The sequence below is a fragment of the Ctenopharyngodon idella genome, chromosome 9, assembly GCF_019924925.1.
Source record: "Ctenopharyngodon idella isolate HZGC_01 chromosome 9, HZGC01, whole genome shotgun sequence".
Lineage (NCBI taxonomy): Eukaryota > Metazoa > Chordata > Actinopteri > Cypriniformes > Xenocyprididae > Ctenopharyngodon > Ctenopharyngodon idella.
Genome location: NC_067228.1, coordinates 23,304,823 through 23,324,076, shown reverse-complemented (window position 1 = coordinate 23,324,076; position 19,254 = coordinate 23,304,823). Strand labels below are relative to the sequence as shown.

At 36.7% G+C, this 19,254-nt stretch overlaps 1 protein-coding gene across 2 annotated transcripts; it reads right to left on the bottom strand.

The window, feature by feature from the left end:
* Positions 1 to 78: 78 nt before the first annotated feature.
* On the bottom strand, positions 79 to 19,222 carry mpp4a (MAGUK p55 scaffold protein 4a). 2 transcript variants are annotated; one of them, XM_051905428.1, is made up of 22 exons: positions 18,607 to 19,222; positions 18,363 to 18,431; positions 17,933 to 18,021; positions 17,621 to 17,748; positions 17,419 to 17,496; positions 16,947 to 17,030; positions 16,709 to 16,840; positions 13,875 to 13,956; positions 11,191 to 11,276; positions 10,967 to 11,038; positions 9,857 to 10,053; positions 9,708 to 9,766; positions 4,672 to 4,689; positions 4,417 to 4,512; positions 4,016 to 4,036; positions 3,380 to 3,427; positions 3,115 to 3,288; positions 2,902 to 2,982; positions 2,690 to 2,783; positions 2,480 to 2,588; positions 2,248 to 2,382; positions 79 to 2,112 (listed from the first exon to the last, which is right to left on the bottom strand). In XM_051905428.1, the coding sequence occupies exons 3-22, from the start codon at positions 17,985 to 17,987 to the stop codon at positions 1,924 to 1,926; spliced, it is 1,938 nt and encodes a 645-aa protein (XP_051761388.1). In that variant the 5' UTR covers positions 17,988 to 18,021; positions 18,363 to 18,431; positions 18,607 to 19,222; the 3' UTR covers positions 79 to 1,923. The 2 variants fall into 2 exon arrangements, with proteins under 2 accessions (XP_051761388.1, XP_051761389.1); XM_051905429.1 differs by having other exon boundaries at positions 4,417 to 4,452.
* Positions 19,223 to 19,254: the final 32 nt, after the last annotated feature.

The window sequence follows — 19,254 nt, the reverse complement described above, 5'->3', positions numbered from 1 at the left end:
ACATTTATCCAGCATGTTTTTAATTTGCACAATAAAACACATACACAAACCAAGTGAAACAAAGACGTACACTCAGTGTTAAATTTTAAAACAGATTTATTTTGAAATGGGATTTTCTCAATAAATAAACTGGTAGGATGACATGCCAACATAATGTAATATTTTATATGATATGACACAATATGATAAGAAATGCTTAATGAATGACAGGAAGAGCAAATTTATAAATATCTCTAAAATAGTGTGTGTCTAAGTTTTAAAAGGTCTTTGGTATATTCTTTAAAACATAAAAAACAAAAAATATATATGCTTCTCCTTTTCACAGTCTGGCAGAAATGACGGGTGGTTATAAAATATATGGTCACATGACAATAAAATGGCACGGTTGCCAAGATACAGGGGGTGGGTCAACTTACCCACTGGCTCATCTTACCCCACTCTCCCCTACTTGTAATTATATTATGTTACATTTTAAAATACACGTCATCAGACTAAATTTACTTTTCTATTGATTACATGATTACATATTATTCTCACAATGGCAGTAAATTATTCATAATTCATTGATTTTACTTGTTATATTTTAAATATTCCTTTCTAAAAAAAACATTACTGCTTATATACGTTCAGTTTGTGGAATTGCAGAGACCAGCCACTAGTCATGAGCCGATCACTGAAAACTGAGACCCACAGCATTTGATCAGTGGATTTACAGAAATCATTTCACTTTTAAAAAGTGTTTTTTCAACATTGCATATCTAATCAACTCCTGACAAACATATTAATTATTATTTAAATTAACATTGTAAGGCTTTTTTCTTTCAAACACATTCAATTGTACAAATTCACATCATTTCATATTTACATGCAATGCAGGGATTCCCCAACTTTTTTGTCAGCTGAATTTCTTTGCCCTAATATATTTACTTGAAGTACTCCCTGAGATTTTAAATTAAGTTAGGTCAATAATAAAATTAAGTCAATAATAATAAATAAATAATAATAATAAAGTTAAGTTCACAGTTCTCTGATGTCGTTAATGGTCACATGACATGCAGGTAAACAAATATTTTTAAAATCTTTTTTAGTAAATGTTTTATTTTGCTAAAAACAGGTTTTTATTTTTAAATTATTTATTTTAATTATTATTATTATTTTTTTTTATGATTTAATTACTTAATAGCTCTTCATAAAACTCGCAAACCCCTGCAGTTCCATCACAAACCCCTGTCTGGGAAACCCTGACATAATGTAATATTTAATGCACTTCATATTGTTAATAACAAAGAATGGAATATATTTTCTTTCTCTTTGTATTTTTATATAAATATGGTACAAGATTATCCTATTCAAATCAATGTGATAAACGAGTTAGGTTAAAACTAATCTAAAAAGTAATCAAAAAATAGTCAGAATACATTACCTAAAATTAGTAATTTTACTAACTACAATTTTTGTCAATTTGAAATTAGCACTGACTACAATTTGTGAGTAATCTACCCAGCATATACTGCATGCCACACACCACAAAAAATGTTTATTGGAAAAGGTTTAAAGTTTAATGATTAATCTAGATAAAAAAAAAATAAAGTTAGAGATTTTAATTTTTAGACAAATGTAATTGTTAGACAAAAATAAATTACATTTATATTTCTTCATGTAGCTAACTTTTTTAAAAAAGTTCTTGTACGCCAGTGTAAACAGTTTAAGTCACCAGAAATAAACCTATAGATCTCAAGATAGATCTAGATCTAGTGAAACTGTTAAGGCCTAAATATGTGTTTACCATGATATTTTACTCATGGACTCGCATGCAAGTTAATTTGCCCTAAACTAAACACAAAGGCATTAGTTTTTTTGAAATTCAGTTCTTTTACATTCGTTATAAGGATTCAGAAATTCCCTGCCTTGTTCTTATGTGTGTCATGAATGATCAGGAGCAAACCAACAGGCAGGAACCCATTGTGGTTCTTCTTGAGCATGTTGTATAGCTGTGAACAGATCCATGCATGAATCTTGCAGATCATCGTTCACAATCACGCAGTCAAAGAACTGACGGTACTTGCCCTCCATGGCCCTGCTTGCTTCCTCGATCTCCTCAAAGTCTTTATCCTGAGAAAACCAAGGGGAAAATATTGAATTACAATCAAAATCCATGAACACACTCTTTTCCTTCTGTTTGTAGCAACTTATCGATTGATTATCATAAAGAAATGTACCACAAGAAATATCAAATGCATATCTTACATGAAAGTATCTCTTAATGTAGCTGCTGGCAAGAAAATGTGGGTCTTTTCTTGTTTGCCTCATGCATTCAGGGGATGGAGGCCGCACAAATATGATGTAGGGCTTCAGCTTCTTGGTTCTGACTGAATGAATGCACTGGAATAAACAGATGTGAGCATGGGCATCACTGTTTGCAATCTTACTAATGATAAGAACATAAGAAGTTTGGTTTAATAAACATAATGACACTTACATGAGGTTCAAGGTCAATAACACATATTTTCCCATTGTCCAAAACATCTTTGATTGAGTCTAAGCTGGTGCCGTACATGTGTCCGTTATGCTCTCCATACTCCAGGAATCTAAAAACACAAAAAACACACCAGAGTAAGTTAAATCACAAGACCACATAATCAATTACATATGGATTTTAAAGTATTTAAAACATAAAAGATAAGATTACTTGTGATTAACCACCATGTACGCAAACATTTCCTTGGTCACATAGTGATATTCACGGCCATTCTTCTCACCCATATTTTGACGCCGTGTTGTGTCTGGAGAAAAACAAGAGACATGTTGTAACGTCATAGTGTTTGGTTAAATTTAAAAATGTAAAAAAACTAGCTTATTGCTTTTAAGTCATAGGTTAAAAGGATCAAATAGGCCACATACGAGATATTGGTCCCTGGTACGTATTAGGGTTGATTTTGATTAGCCTCCTGCGTAATTCGTTTACGCCAACTCCTGATGGACCTGTGGAAAACATGAAAAAGCATTAAGGCATTAATGGGTCAAACTGTAATCAACCAATACAAAATGATAGTTATTGTCAGTTCATCTATGGATATTACTATCAAGATCGGTGTATAACTTAGGGGACCATACCAATGAGCACGATGAGACGAGGGGGATCGTCTATGTGGCGCTGGTAGTGGACCACCTCTTCATAGACGTTGGCTGAGGTGCTATGGCAGATGCTGACTCCGCAGGAATAACACGACAGCTTTCGTTTACCGTATGACTTCCTCCTCCACGTGCGCAGACTGTGCCGGAACCCCGCTGATTCAAACAATTCACTTTTCATATACATGTATGGGTTTGTGTGATCCAAAATGGAAATTTACTATGTAAATTAATTTAGATTTCATACCTATGTATAAGCCCTGCATGTGTTCACCATTCTCACCCTCCTCTGAAACTGGACAAAACATACAGTTGATCAATGAAAAGACAAAAGAGAAGGACTACACGTCATAAAAACAAATTATAGATCATAGAAAGGTGATTTCATCATAAACACATTTTATTATTTGTCAGTTTTATCAACTACTGGGCCAATGTCAGTAAGTGCATATGGTAGCTTCATGGTAGACATGAAGCCTTAAAAGGTAACACTTTATTTTGATGGTCCACTTAAGACATTCTACTAAAGTTATGTAACTTTGCAACTACATGTCAACTACCAGTCATTAGAGTATTAGTAGACTGTCTGCTTAATATCTGCTAATACTTTATTATGATGGTCCTCCAACAGACATTCTACTGACTAAATTCTACTTCAAGAGTATCTTTGCAAGTACAATTCAACTTATTCGACTAACCCTAACCTAACAGTCTACTAAAACTCTAATGAGTTAGTTGGCATGTAGTTGCAAATTAATTAGAGTTAACTGACATGTAGTTGCAAAGTTACTTATATAATAGTGTCTAAAGTGAACTATCAAAATAAAAAGTAGCCATTCTCACATTCAGTGAAAGGCTCTTTCTTCAGAAAAGACTTACCTACCGAACTCAAAATCTTCTTCATCTGTAAAAACAAATAAAAACCTTGTGCTAAAATTTCTCATACAACCCATACTATTTACTATTTCTGCCAATGAATAAAATAAAAAAACTTTCATCTCACAATTCTAACTTTTTTTCTTGCAATTCCGAAATAAAGTCAGTTTTGCGCTCAGAATTGTGAAATGTAAACGCAAAATATTGATAAATAAATCAGAATTCTGAGATGTTAACTAAAATTGTGAAATATAAACTCGGAATGGCAAGAAAGAAAGTCAGAATTGTGAGATTAAAGTCGCAATGGAAGTTTTTATTTTTTATTCCAAGGCAGAAACAGACTTTCATATATTTCCACACAGCATAAGGAGTTAAATAAATAAAGACATGGATTGGTGGAATAATCACCTGTTTCAATGCATTTGTGCTCATCCTCCTCTTCTCCTTTAGAACAAAGAGAGTTACACTCAACACACTCATCCAGATTTTTCCTTGTTGGATATTCTTTTTCATGCAGAAATACATCACATATGGAACAGTTATGTACACCGTGTACTCAAAGTGAAGATTTTAGCAATAACAGTGACATATGCACAACATTTCAAAGAGCTTAAAACATACTAACACAAAAAAACAAAGGGATAGACAGAAAAAGATACATACCAACATCAGCTGCGCTCACTGTAGATGTCAATGCAAAGAAAATGACAAAGAATTAGACTCGTAATAAAGATAGTGTATTAATAATATTAATGCAACATGGTGGGTAATCATATGAAAAGTATATATAACTGCTATTAGTGCATCATACTATTCTTTCATACTAAGACATAATACATGTACATCAAAACAAATACATATCCACACTGTTTTAACAAGGACGGTGACATTCATTCATTCATTCATTCATCCCCATGTACAGTAGCTCAAGCAGCATGTTATTGATCAAACAAGCCATTCAAAACGTATTATTTAACCCACTGGTGCTCTTTGTGTGGTGGTCAAAAATTACATTGAATAATGTTTTTTTTTATTTAATATTTTTTATTTTAGGTGATTTCATGGTACTAAATTATATTTATGCAGTAGTTATAATCCATTTATTCACTTTTTGAGCATAGACCTGAAATTTCCAACATAAACTGTTGTAAATCTTGAATGTTTAGGAGCACAGACTTAAGTTTAAAAAAAATTTTTTAAAAAATATAGAATTTTACATGTATTGTTATGAAAAATGCACAAAAATACTATTTTCAATTTTTATATGAAATCAATATTTTTCAAAACACATTTTACTCTAAAACTGTGAGAAAATCAAAGCCATAAATCTAAACAAGTTGTGTTCCATTTCCAAATTTGAGGTTGATACATCAAAAAATTAGTTTCCAGTAAGATTTTGTTTGGGCGCAGTACCAAATGTTTCCACTAGATGAAATGTGAATAGAAATGAAAACATGTTTGATATTTAGGATTTTAAATCGGGAAGATTACGTAAGTTCTTTAACAACAGCCAATGAGAGAAGTGAATGAAATCGCGACCGTGAAACCAGATCAGATGCTGTATGGGTTCGTTGGACAGCGGAGATGGCGGAACGGCGCGTGGAAGTGTTGCAACAACACGACTGTTTGAATAACGCGTCTTCGAAAACATGACACAACCGTACGGACAAAGAGAAAAGCTGAGGAGAAATCGGTATGGTTTTGAACATATCGGGTGAGTGTAGAAAGCTGCTAGCAAATGTAAACATGACCTGTTTAGATGTCAGCGACGATCTGCTACGTATGTTTACATCCGCTTCCCATGAGATCACGTGAGGTGCTCTTCTGGGTATGATAATCTTAATAATATCCTTTTAGTGTGTGCTGCGCTACAATTTTCACATCTTGTAGTGTGTGCATGTTTGAAATTTGCGAGAGAAAAAAATCTGTGAAGATTCTCCTTATGTGTGTGCTGCAACCAGATTTCATATTTGGGATTTTAAAACTCTAGCCCCCGGTTTCACAGACAAGGCTTAAGCTAGTCTCAGACTAAAATGCATGTTTGAGCTGTTTTAACTGAAAGCAACTTGCACTGACATATCTTAAAATATGCCAGTGCCATTGTTTTGTCTCAAGATGCACACCAGTAATGTTTCTTTTTAGGGTACATTTATAAAAGCTACTTAAATGTCTTAATTGAACTAAGGCCTAATCCTGGCTTAGTCTAAACCCTGTCTGTGAAACCGGGCCATAGAAGTGTGGAATTCACAATACAACGTTTTCTAATGTTCAAAGTAAATTTAACTTTAGAATTGAACTAATCATCTTCGATGGGAAATGTTATAGTTTTTGCGGGGCATACAGAGGAAACAGACACCAGGACAGCATCATATCACATACAAATAGAATCACAAAAATATTAAGCAGAACAACAGTGATAATAATATGAAATATTTTTCAACATTGATAATATTTTTTTTTTTTTTCTCAGCAAATTAGCAAATCAGCATATTAGAATGATTTCTGAAGGATCAAGTGACACTGAATGACTGATGCTGAAAATTTAGCTTTGCCATTACAATACATTTCATTTTAATATAATATTAAAATGTATTTAATATTATTTTATATATTTTTAATATATTAACATTAAAATATATTTAATATTATTTTATATAATAAAATAGAAAAAAAAAAAGCTATTTTCAAAGCTCACATTGTTCAGAGTTCTCACTGTTGTGACATCATAGTGGAGATTCCGTTCTGGCAGCTCTAAAGTGCAGCTCTGACTCTGGTCTGCTGTTGGTGTGTTAGGAGTGAACTGATCGAAAGACTTGAGAGACTTTCTGCAGATATCGATAACAAATATTGAATTCGCTTGCAGCGTTCAGTGTCCATTAATGGCGCTGTTTAGCAGTGTTTTTAGACAACTGTTTGAGCGTTTCGCTCACTTCTTGCGCAGAAGGGAGACACAGGCATGTGCAGCGCAAGAATTAGTGGCAGTAGACAAACTTCCAGAGGAGTACGAGGCTTTCAACTTCACTGCCAATGACAGGAAGTGCAGGAAGAGATGCCGCAAGGTACCTGAGAAGTGCCAGCTTGGAGAAAGAGAGGTGAAAATTGATGAGGCTGAAGAGGAGAGAGAGCCACTCAGACTTGAAAAGATAAAGATAAAGAAGAGTGGACGTGTGCATCAGAAAAAAAGAGAGATGCGCAGTCTGGAAAAGTTGATGGAGGGAGGAAGTGAGCTTAGGCAAGCTGGAGAAAAGAAAAGGAAGAAGAGAAAACTGAAACAACGGAAGACCACAGAGCCAACACCACTTCTTGTGGAGGTCAAACCTCTGCATACTCCGGTCAGATCTTCCTTCTTGAAGCCAATAGAGGGAGAACTACCAGTGCCTCCAAGTGTCTCCGAACACCTCGCTCTACCAGCCGCTCGCTTCAAACCCCTGCCGCCGGTGACAAAACCACCTGAGAGTCCTCAGAAACCGGCTCCAGCACCTCAAGTGGATCCTCCCAAACTGTTGGCAGTTCCTCCATGTCCTGATGAAGTTGTTTCATCCCAAGTGCGTCCTTCCAAACCACCATTGGCGTTTCCTCCGCGCCCCACTCCAGCGCCTGATGAACTGTTTTCTTCATCCCAAGGGCGTCATCCCAAACGACTTCCTCTGAGCCCGACTCCTGCACCTGATGAAGTCGTTGCTCTGCGACGTCCTCCCAGCCGGAAGCCTCAGCCATTTACTTCTTCCCTGTTTGAGCTGCCTCCAGAACTCATGCTGGTTGATATAGAGGATGAGGAGAATGAGTATGTGGAGTACACAGGAAAGACCTTCCGGGCCAGTGACTTTCTCAAGTCTGAATGCCCCCAAACGGCAGAGGCTGAAATGAAACCGAGAAAGATGGTTGCTTGGTTGGAGATGGACAGCGAGGTGCAGGAGGAAGCGTGGGAGAGTGAAGTGGTGGAGGTCCAGGGATTTGAGGAAGAGGATCCCAGTGAAATGGGAGACTCCAGTGCCATACAAGGCCATGCTTCTCAGAAAACAGAGCTCAATGAGCTCTCGATGAAGCTCTTCTGTGTAACCTCTCCTGACGTTCCCAAGAAAGAGACCCAGCACACTGTGAATGTACAGGAAAAGTGCAAAAGAAAAGTGCCACATTTTCTTTTCACCTGGGCAGAGGAGAAGGCCAAGAACAAGGAGGAGAAGAAAATAATCAAGGAGAAGGAGCGACGAGAAAAAGAGTTGCTGCTTGAACGCTACATGTACGATCCGAAACTGAAGCACTTGTGGATCAACAAGCACAACCGCAACAACTGCTTCTTCTAATGTGGATCATCGTCCCTCCTCACCTATTTCCTGTGTAAATAAAATATCCTCTTTACCTTCAACCTGTGTTTGTCTAACATATGTAATATGAAGTGAATCAATTTTAACTAATTTGAATAACTGTTTAACCAGTGTTGGGGGTAACGCATTACAAGTAACTTGAGTTATCAGATTACTTTTTTCAAGTAACTAGTAAAGTAACGCATTACCTTTAAATTTACAACAAAATATCTGAGTTACTTTTTCAAAAAAGTAGCAAGTTTTCCCATGTATTGACTGACAGCTCTCCTGTCGTCATGTTGAGAGAAAACTAAACGTTGTGTCTAAACATGACGGATATTGTAGTTCTAGACTAAATGTGAGTATTTACTCATCTCACTTGCACAGAAGCAGACTCAGTATTCCTCAAAATGTATAAAAACGGTGAAATGCAATCTCAGAAAATTGCACAAACCTGCAATAAAATGAAAAATATTAAACAAATATACTTTTTGTTTTTAATCTCACTTTATTAACCAATGTCTTTGCTGCTGACCTTCATGATCCATTTCAACCATACTAATAAGCAAAATTGACTTTAGATAAACATCACATTTGTGATCAGCCTGAAGCTTATTCATTTCACTTTTGGTGTGAAAGGGCTTTTACATTTGACAAAAATATAACCTTTTTGTTGTTATTAAAAAACAAACAAGCAAGCCCAGCCCATGTGAGGAAAAAGTAACGCAAAAGTAATGTAACGCATTACTTTCCATAAAAAGTAACTAAGTAACGCAAGTAGTTACCTTTTTAGGGAGTAACTCAATATTGTAATGCATTACTTTTAAAAGTAACTTTCTCCAACACTGCTATTTTATTTCCTCTGGGGTCAATTTAATTTATGTAAACATGACTTTTTTTTTTTTGATGATGATGATGATTCTCTCTGACCCTTAGATAATATAAAAAGGCTGTTTTTGCTACTGTGCATTTAAAACATCTGTTTAAACATCATCTGTCATGTCATGAGATGCAGGACTGCAAAACCTGCATTACACTGAGCAATCCCTGCTGAGATGTGCCTGAAATGGACTGAAATTATCAGGGACCTTGTAAACTTCAGATGCTTGTTTCAGATTCCTCAGAAGGATATGAAGAAGAATCCTAACATCTGGTGTTTACAAATAATAGTATCTTAATTCTCCTTAATTGTTGAGTGTAAGGTGGACAGGACTAGTCAATCGTCATGAAGGAAGGATCATGCCAAGAACAGCTCACTTTCAAGCTTCTTTACAGTAATTAGATCAGGGTGGAGAGAGGGCAGGGTTAAGAGGCTTATGATGCCAACAACATCTTAAAGAGAGCACAGAAGTTCATACATATGTGCGTGTTTGTGTCTGTGTGTTATTAACGTACAGGGTCTGATGCAGGTGTGAGCTTGATAAGGTTGGGACCACCACAACTCCCTTTGCTTACTGCAAACAAAGGAAATAAAAAATGATTCCTGCTTAAAAATTGATCAATGACATAATTTTGAAAGAACTTTAGCAAAATTCAAAACTGACGATCTGAACTGGTTTGTGGAAGGGATGAGGCCGCAACACAATGAGGCACTGTGGAGTTTCCTGGCCTGCCACCATCGGATGTCTCTCTGGTCTACAATCTCCAGCAAGTCTCCTTTACTGAAGGCCATTCCTGCATCTGGGCAGGGGATTGCAGGGTCCTGCAGAGGACTGTAATCCTCCATGGCTCTCACATACAGCTAATGGACAGAGACAATCACTTCATACTTTTTTTTTTTTTTTTTTTAACCTTTTTAATAAGTCATATTTCAGAAAGGGAACTCACTATACTGTATCTAGTGAGTATTTATTAAATGCATTAAACTGCCAGTCAAAAGTTTGGAATAATTAAGAAAAAAAAATTCTCATGTTTTTGAAAAAAGTCTCTTATGCTCATCACAGCTGAATTTATTTGATTAAAAATACAGTAAAAACAATAATATTGTGAAATATAATTACAATTTAAAATAACGTTTTTTTTTATTTGAATATATTTTGAAATGTAATTTATTCCTGTGACGCAAAGCTGAATTTTCGGCATCATTACTCCTGTCTTCAGTGTCACATGATCCTTCAGAAATCATTCTAATATGGTGGTTTGGTGCTCAATTATTAATAATTGCTCTTATTATTATCATTGTTAAAAACATTTTTGCTGCTTGATATTTTTTTGGAAAAAGTGATGCATTTTTTACTGGATTCTTTGATGAACAGAAAGTTCAATTAACAACATATATTTGAAATAGAAATATTTTGTAACATTATACATGTTTATTGTCACTTTTGATTAATTTAATGTATCCTTGATTAATAAAAGTATTATTTTAAAAAAAATTATACTATATTTAAAATAAATTCAAATAGAAAACAGTTATTTTAAATTGTAATAATATTTCACAATATTGCTGTTTTTACTGTATTTTTGATCAAATAAATGCAGCCTAGGTGAACATAAGAGACTTCTTTTAAAAACATTAAAAAAATTATTATTCCAAACTTTTGACTAGTAGTGTAATTAATTATATCCATTTGTTTAATTTTATAAATATATTTATTATAAATAATACTGAGATTTTGGGGAATATTTTATGCAAATATTTACAGTGCACTTACAGTTGTTTGGCTGTTGATGGGTTGTGGTGAATTAGGGATCACTTTAAAAAGAATATTTCCCTGAGATCTCACCTGTGAAAGTGTGGGACACAGCATGAATGGATACGATCATTATAAGAGTAGGATTCAGGATTTATACATAGATTTAGATCTAAGTCTTAGATATTCTGGAATGGGAGGAGAGTGGGGAAGTTTAGAAGAACCAAAAGAAGATTTGAGTTTACCAGAATCTGAATGACGTGCTCGGGCTGCAGTCCCTGCACTTTCTGTCCATTCACTTCCAACAGCTTGTCACCAGGATGAAGAAGTCCTAAAAAACAAGTGCGTGCGCGCACACACACACACACACACACACACACACACACACACACACACACACACACACACGCAGGTTTGTTTTTGTGAATTGTGGGGACATTCCATAGGCGTAATGGTTTTTGTACTGTACAAACCGTATTTTCTATTGCCCCACACCAACCCTACACTTAAACCTACCCATCACAGAAAACTGTGCACACTTTTACTTTCTCAAAAAACTCATTCTGTATGATTTATAAGCCTTTTGAAAAATGGGGACATGGGGTAATGTCCTCATAAGTCACCCTCTCCTTGTAATACCTATGTCATATCCATGTCATTATACAAATTTGTGTCCTGATATGTCACAAAAACGCACACACAAACACATTAGAGATTATTATTGCTAGTCTAATACTTTCATACAACATCAAAAGAATCACTTTCTCTACTGTTTGGTTTCAATAATGGCTCAGAAATGGCTCACTTCACCTAGTTTGGGATAGTTCACCCAAAAATGAAAAATTATCCCATAATTTACTCACCCTCAAGCCATCCTAGGTGTATATGACTATCTTCTTTCAGCCAAACACAATTGGTTATATTAAAAAAAATATCCTGGCTCTTCCAAGCTTTATAATCGGAGTGAATGGTACTAGGGGTGTGCGATATAACAATTTTGATCGTGGACGATTAAAATGTCTCCACGATCTGCTTATGAAGAAATATCGTAGTATCGTGCTACAGTGCTTTCTATCAGTTGCAGTTCCAGCGCCTCCGTCTCAGCATACTTTTCAACGTGACGTACATTCACATCACATTTTAACGCAGTGGTAGAGTAATATTCGCGGGACACTTCAGTCCACAAAAGTTCATTATTTCATGTGCCTTGCCGGTTAAACGTTTCTTTCGCATGCTGATGCGCTGTTCTGACATGCGTTTTTCAGAGCGCGTTCATGCGAAGCGCACAGGCACTAAAAGCCTGTCAAACAGCGCCTGATTACTAAGTTATCTTTAGAGTCCGATTGCTCTAATACTGTCAAATACGCACAAAGTTTACATAAACACAGTTGGTTATGTCTAAAGTGAAAGTAAACATTTGAGAGAAAATTGGATGCGTGGCTGTGTATTAGATATACGTGCAGGTCTTTAAAGTGACAGAGCAGCCTAATATTAACCATGCGGTCGCTTGTCCTTAAAGGGATAGTTTACTGTAATGTTCTTTCAAAACTGTATTAATTTCTTTCTTGTGTAGAACACAAAATAAAATATTTTGGAGAATGTGGGTTAGCCGGACAGTTGCTGGTCTCCATTGACTTCCATGGTAGGAAAAACATAGTCACTATGGACCAGCAACTGTCTGGTCACATTCTTCAAAATAACTTTTTGCTCTTGACTGAGAACTTTAATACATTAGCTTTATTAAGAATCAATGTATAATTTATACAGTGAAGTCTAGTGTTATATTTTTATATTTGTTCATTTAATTTTTTACTTGAATGCTACTGTTAAATACATCTACTGTAGCTGAAAAAATAAACCATTTTATTAATTTCATTTGTATAATGTGTAGCCTATGTTTTTCTTCTTTTTTTAATAACAAAGATAAAATTAATAACAAATAATAACAAATAACATAAAAAATAATGACAAAGATTTTTATCTTCGCCACTTTGGTCTAAATGTCTGCCATTTTTAATTTTATTTTATATTTTGTTATTTTGTAAGGCTTTGTTTTTAAAATAGGGAAATTAGTTTGGCTGTAATGCTCAGTCACTTGCAAAATAGTAAAAACAACATGAAGAATCGTGATAAAAATCGTGAATCGTGATTTTCCTGAAAAAAAATCGTGATATGATATTTTTGTCATATCGCCCACCCCTAAATGGTACCATTTTTTTTGAAGCCCAAAAAAAGTGCATCCATCCGTCATAAAAGTAATCCATAAGGCTTCAGGGGGTTAATAAAGGCCTTCTGAAGCAAAGCAATGCATTTTTGTAAGAAAAATATCCATAATAACTATAAACTCCGATTGTGTTTGGCTGAAAGAAGAAAGACTTGTACACCTAGGATGGCTTGGGGGTGAGTAAATTATGATAAAATTTTCATGTTTGAGTGAACTATCCCTTTAAAGTCAGCATGAAAAGAAAATTCTATTAAATTAAAAATTATGAGGTTAGAAATTTTTTTTTAAATTGAAACATGCCTGGATGAATTGTTCACAATAAGATCAATACCATCCATTTAAACAACTTGATCTTCTGGTGAAACGAAAGGTGACCTATGCCGGACTTCTCCAATCATTTAGTCAACTTAAACTCCACCCCTTTCTTACAATCGACTGCAAGTTTGCATTTAGATCTGCCTCCATCCAATCAACAGCCAATGGGTAGAACCAAGTCCTCACCATACATTTTTTCTTTTTTTGATAATCCATTTCACTCGGATGTACGTCTCAACAAGGAAGAAATGATCTGACACTACTTCGTTTCATCTCAACTTTAGCTTTCTCCGTCAATTTAACTACATGATTGAACCAATTGTAACTCTTGCTAAGTATGAGCTCAAAGAACAAAAAGTGTAAGACTACCAGTACCAAAAGGTTACTCACCACTGCGATCTGCCAGTCCTCCATGTATCACCCTTGCAATAAAGATGTTCCCCGTTTTCTCATCCTTCCTAATAGTTGCCCCCTAAAAATGGGAAAACCGACAAGAATGGTCAACTAGTTTGTTGTCTATGACTGCAGGCATCACATGGTGATTCCCACAGAGGATTGTACTGCTGTACATGAGTGGAGGGAAGCTGTGGGTGCAATAGAGGTCATGTTATGATGAAACATTAGAAAGACGAACACTACAGTAATGAGATTGCAGAATTCAGTCATCTCAAACAGAAACATGCCTGACTTGACCTAAACTAAAGTGTGATAGAGGAACTTGAGAGTTTCAAAAGTTTAGGGAAAGACACATAGGACTGATAAATGGGTTGATAAATGAGATTCAGATGAAGAATGAAGTAGGAACAAAGTGTTTTACTTTGAAGACAAGGAATCTCTTGAACAATGTTAACAAACACAAATGAATGAATCATTCCATAGGTCTTGAGTGTGGATGGGATGAACAAGAGATACAAATGAGAAAAAGATCAAGTAATTGCCTGTTTGTTGTGTAGTTCCATTGTAGTGAACCATTTCATCGCCCCATTCAGTAAAATGAGAACCAGCAAATTCAGCAAAGAGTAATGTTAGGAGAGAGAAGTGGGAACACAGTCACTCTTATTTCCTCATCTTTGACTTTTTCTTCTTGCTAGAGAGGCAAAGTATTGTATCACGGTCATCGGTTGGATTGGAGACAGTCAAACCATTTGATAGGGAAGTCTGTCCGGTTTTATTTCCTGGTGTTACAGACCTGTTTATGGTCTGGTTTGATGAAGCCTTGCACGATGAGTTGCATTGTGGTGCTATATGAGGAACATCTATGTTACAGCTTAGAGAAGAGGAAGAAAACGACGATGCAGTTGAGGATGAAGATGAAGAGAAAGAGGATGAGACAAGAGGAGTGGAACTGAAAGATTTCTTGGTTGGCACTATCGGCGAATAGGTGCTGGCCATTTTTGAGGTGTGTTGGGGTCTGGAAGCATGTCTCATTTCTGGAGACTTGCTGGTGATAATAAGACCCTGCAGTTTGTCCACCACTTCCACCAACAGACTCAATGCCTGGGCGTTTTCTTCCATGTTGTCCGTCATTCTCTCTGTTGCCGCCACCATCTTCTGCCTGAGATCTTGAGCGTCACTAGTATTAGAGTCCATACTGCTAGCAACTGCATGGACGGTGGACCTCAGCTCATCCAGGCTGTGTTGCTTCGTGAACACCGGAGCTGGATGAGAAGAGCGGGTGGCGTCTATAGAATTGTGGCGTTGAAGCAGAGGGCTGGAGGGGGCTGTCTGGGAATGAAGGCCACATCCAGATGGGCAGCATGAGCGCGGGTACACTAGAGATGAGGCGGTACAAGCTGTGCATGTTTGGTGTTGATCTTCAACTAGAGTTTCTACACCATCTGTACAGTTCTCTTCAAGTTATGAAGGACAAAACAGGATAGATTAATTTGGTTTCAGAATTAAAGACAGTAACACAGTGTTTGGCCTCGTCAGGCCAACAGTACATGTCTCTGGGACATGATGACCCTTACCCATAATCACTGAGTCATAAACGGCTGGAGCTGAGAGGTTCAGACCTCCTCCCGAGAGATGGGCAGTTTGGCAGCACAGGTTGCAGCTCCCGGTGGACTGATACCTGGGCAGTGAGTGTGGCTGTCCTGAGGGTATGGAGGACAGCAGACCTGTGGAGGACGACAGGCCGTCTGCAGACCCCAGAAGACTCTGTTCCCCTGAGCCGACACACCTGGCTAAAGCCAGTTTCTCCACTGTAAGTCGCCTAAGGCTGTTCCAGTAACTGGGTTTCCCCTCTCTGACACACTTATAAGTAAGAAAGGAGGATGGACGTGTTAACCAACAAACATTAGACCAGGAAAAGCTTGGGGATCTTACAAAATAGCAAAATAAAAGTCCACCCCACTGGGGTGTGATTGGAATCCATTATCTGTATCTGTATCTGTTGCAATGACAACAACAGGGTTTAAACTGGAAGTTAAAACAAAATTTCTTGTTTAAAGGGCTAAAGGGCTTTATTTTGCAATAACAACCACCTGGAATTACATTATCTTTATTTTAAAGTGTCCTTGTTGCAGTGTAAATATACATGCAAAGGCCAATTCACACTGCACTGACAGACACAGACAAATCACCGGATAACAGTATGTCACTTCTCAGACATTCCACAACCCAACAAGTGCCGACTGAGCATGTTCAATTGGCGAAAACAAGCTTCAACAGACGACTACAGACAGGGGTAACAAACTGATCCAACAAAACCTGACGAAGTGACGAAGTCTGTCGGTGCAGTGTGAATAATATTTATTAACAACGTACTTACTATAAGGTTAGGATTAGGGTTTGGTTTAAGGTTAGTTGCATGTAATCTTTCAAAATTTACTGTTATTACTATAGCAAGTTCATGTAACATAACAAGGACACTGAAAAATAAAGCGCTATCCCTTTCCTTTCGCTACACTGTCCACTGAAAAATAAGCCACTGTGACCATAAGAATTAACTCAGTGAAGTCCAAAATCAGGGGTAGGACTAGTAGGATTTGTATTTATGTGCTAAAATAAAACGTCTGAGTTCAATAGTTTTCAAAAACCCATTATTACGTAAAAATACAGCACTTAGACTATACCATAGATGAGACAAAAAACATTTAATGCCACGTACACTTTACATGATACTGCATTATAGTACGACGAGGGACATTTAAGTGGGATTACAGCTAAGCTGTTCGCTAACATATCTGAAATTGCATTGCTATTTATGATCTGATCCTCACCAGAGGCTGTTTGTTCTTCACAAGGCAAACAATCCTCATGGCCTCCTCATTGTCAGGTAGTTTGTCAGGAAGCGGCGGCAACACTGGACCGTAGTCCTTCTGAGCCACAGAATCATGGGCAGAGAGCAAAGCCTGGGGAGAAATAAATAATAAATGGTCAAAAAGACTGGCCTAACATAAATGTAGCATATTAAATGTATCATATTAGCAACGAATGCAACCCGAATTAGACTCTGACCTGCATATGAGGGCATTTCATCAAAATATAAAGTTCTTGTGCCTCAGAGGAGGGAGCAGCCAGTCCTCGCACACTGGCCATAATCTGTGGGACAGGAGAAGACCGTTGATGAAAAGAGAATAGAGGATGATAGGATTACTTCACCCGGAAATGAAAATACTTTCATCATTTACTCACCCACATGTATGGCTTTAGAAGACTTTTAATGTACTGTAGTGCTCAAATCATCATCTACTCACCCTTATATATGGCTCTAGAAGACTTTTAATGTACTGTAGTGCTCAAATCATCATCTACTCACCCTCATGTATGGCTTTAGAAACCTTAATATACTGTAGAGTTCAAATCAATGGTTTTGCAAAAAAATTATCAAAGGTTTTATGTGACGAGGGTAACTGAAGGATCATAGATTTTCACATCTCTATGAAATATCTGTCTAAAGCAAAGTCAGTAATAAAAGGCAGACACTGACCTCCTGAGATAGTCTTGAGGAATAAGGCATGTATGGTCTTGGGGCATCTCGACTGTGCTGCACCAGACACTCGTATACCTATGGGAAAGGACAAATCCTTAACATGCAAAATGATCTGGTCCAGTGATCTGCCTGGTATAATGTCAGAACTGGAAATTGGGAAACTGGATAGTCATTGGTGTACTGAATGAGCATGTCTTACCCTAAGAAGAGAGTAGAGCCAGGGAGCACTAAGGAGACCGTACAGAAGATCGGCACCGTTAATATCTCTGTCTATGGACAGTCTCACTTCCTCTACCACTTCTGCCAAGATCTGAGCCAGACCTACATCTGAGAAAGAAAACGAGACTGAACTAAGAATGGAAAATTTATAGAGAATGTGCAGCAGCATTCAAATGTCAGATCTTGCATAATTTTCAAAATTCTGTAATATTTGATTTGCTGCTATAATTTGTGCATGCAAATACACTCATTTAATCTAGTTAACAGTGATGTTGTGCCAACCAAGGCGCACCATTGTCATCATGTCCAGGTTCTGTCATTGGCTCCTCCTCCATTGATTCACGCATGACAAGCTTCTCTGTTCATCAGATCACTGCAGCCCTATAAAACAAATCAGTGTCTAGAATACAAGAGCATAATCTGCATTTCTGCAGCCGAAATATGAATCACGAATTATGAGTGCAAACTGGTAGAACCATCACACATTTAGTTGGCTATAATGTTTTAAAGAAACAAAATGCTTAAAAACATTCTAGGTTAAAGCTTTAACCTGTCATTTTAATTACTTATTCATAAAACCTATAAGTGCCACTAACTGAAAAATTACCCATGTATAAAAATACTTGAATAAATAAATTAGAATCAATGTGAAGAAAGCAGTAATTAAGACAAAAATAATGCTAAAATAAATAATACACCTGCTTATAAACAAACATAGTTACCTTATAACCTTTATTCTGGAGATATATCCAATACGATGGTCAGTCAGTGTCATTTGTTACAAAGATTATCTACAACAATACAATTAAAACATCTCAAATTGATGTCATCTAGAAAATTAAGTGTTTACTCAATTTAAGAACGACATTTCACATTGATTGTGATCTCTGAACTTGAGTGACTCAGTATTACGAAAGCAGGTCAAGAGGCCGTCATTTGAAGATTAGAGAATGATGCCACACTTACCTTCTTACACTCCTCTGTGTCTTCCTCCAAATCACACTGTCACTTCTACATCCCACATTTAGACCAGGAGGCTATGGAGCATCTTGTCAGTTGAGCTTTATATCAAGGTGATCTTCTGCTTCTGGCCTGCCAACATGCATGTGATTTTACTATAAAATGTCTCTGGAAACTCAGATTGTAATCCTTTTCTATCCCACTTAATCCTGCGAGGGGCCGGCCTTTCTCGGTGAGCACTTCAATAGGACTGCATGCCACTCAAAGCTTCTTACCTCCGTCTGCTTTTAGAGCTTGACAGACTCACTCACACTTACACAATACGGCCCTATCAACTTTACAGCTAAAATGGAAAATAAGACACATGAAAAACATCACATAAATCCAAGACTTAACTCAGCCGGTGCCACAGATTTTCTACCGATATTATCGTTACATAATAGACAAAGATAAACACATTTGACAATGACAGAGACTTAACAACTTAAAAATTGCAATCAAATAAATGCACAGCAAATAGATAAGGGAAAAACAAAACAAATCATACTTAATGAAGTAATGTGGATTTTCTTACTGTAATAATGTGAGAGCTAAAAGCCAGGATATCACATTGCTGATGGTCACAGACACTACAGGTACATTAACCAATGATAA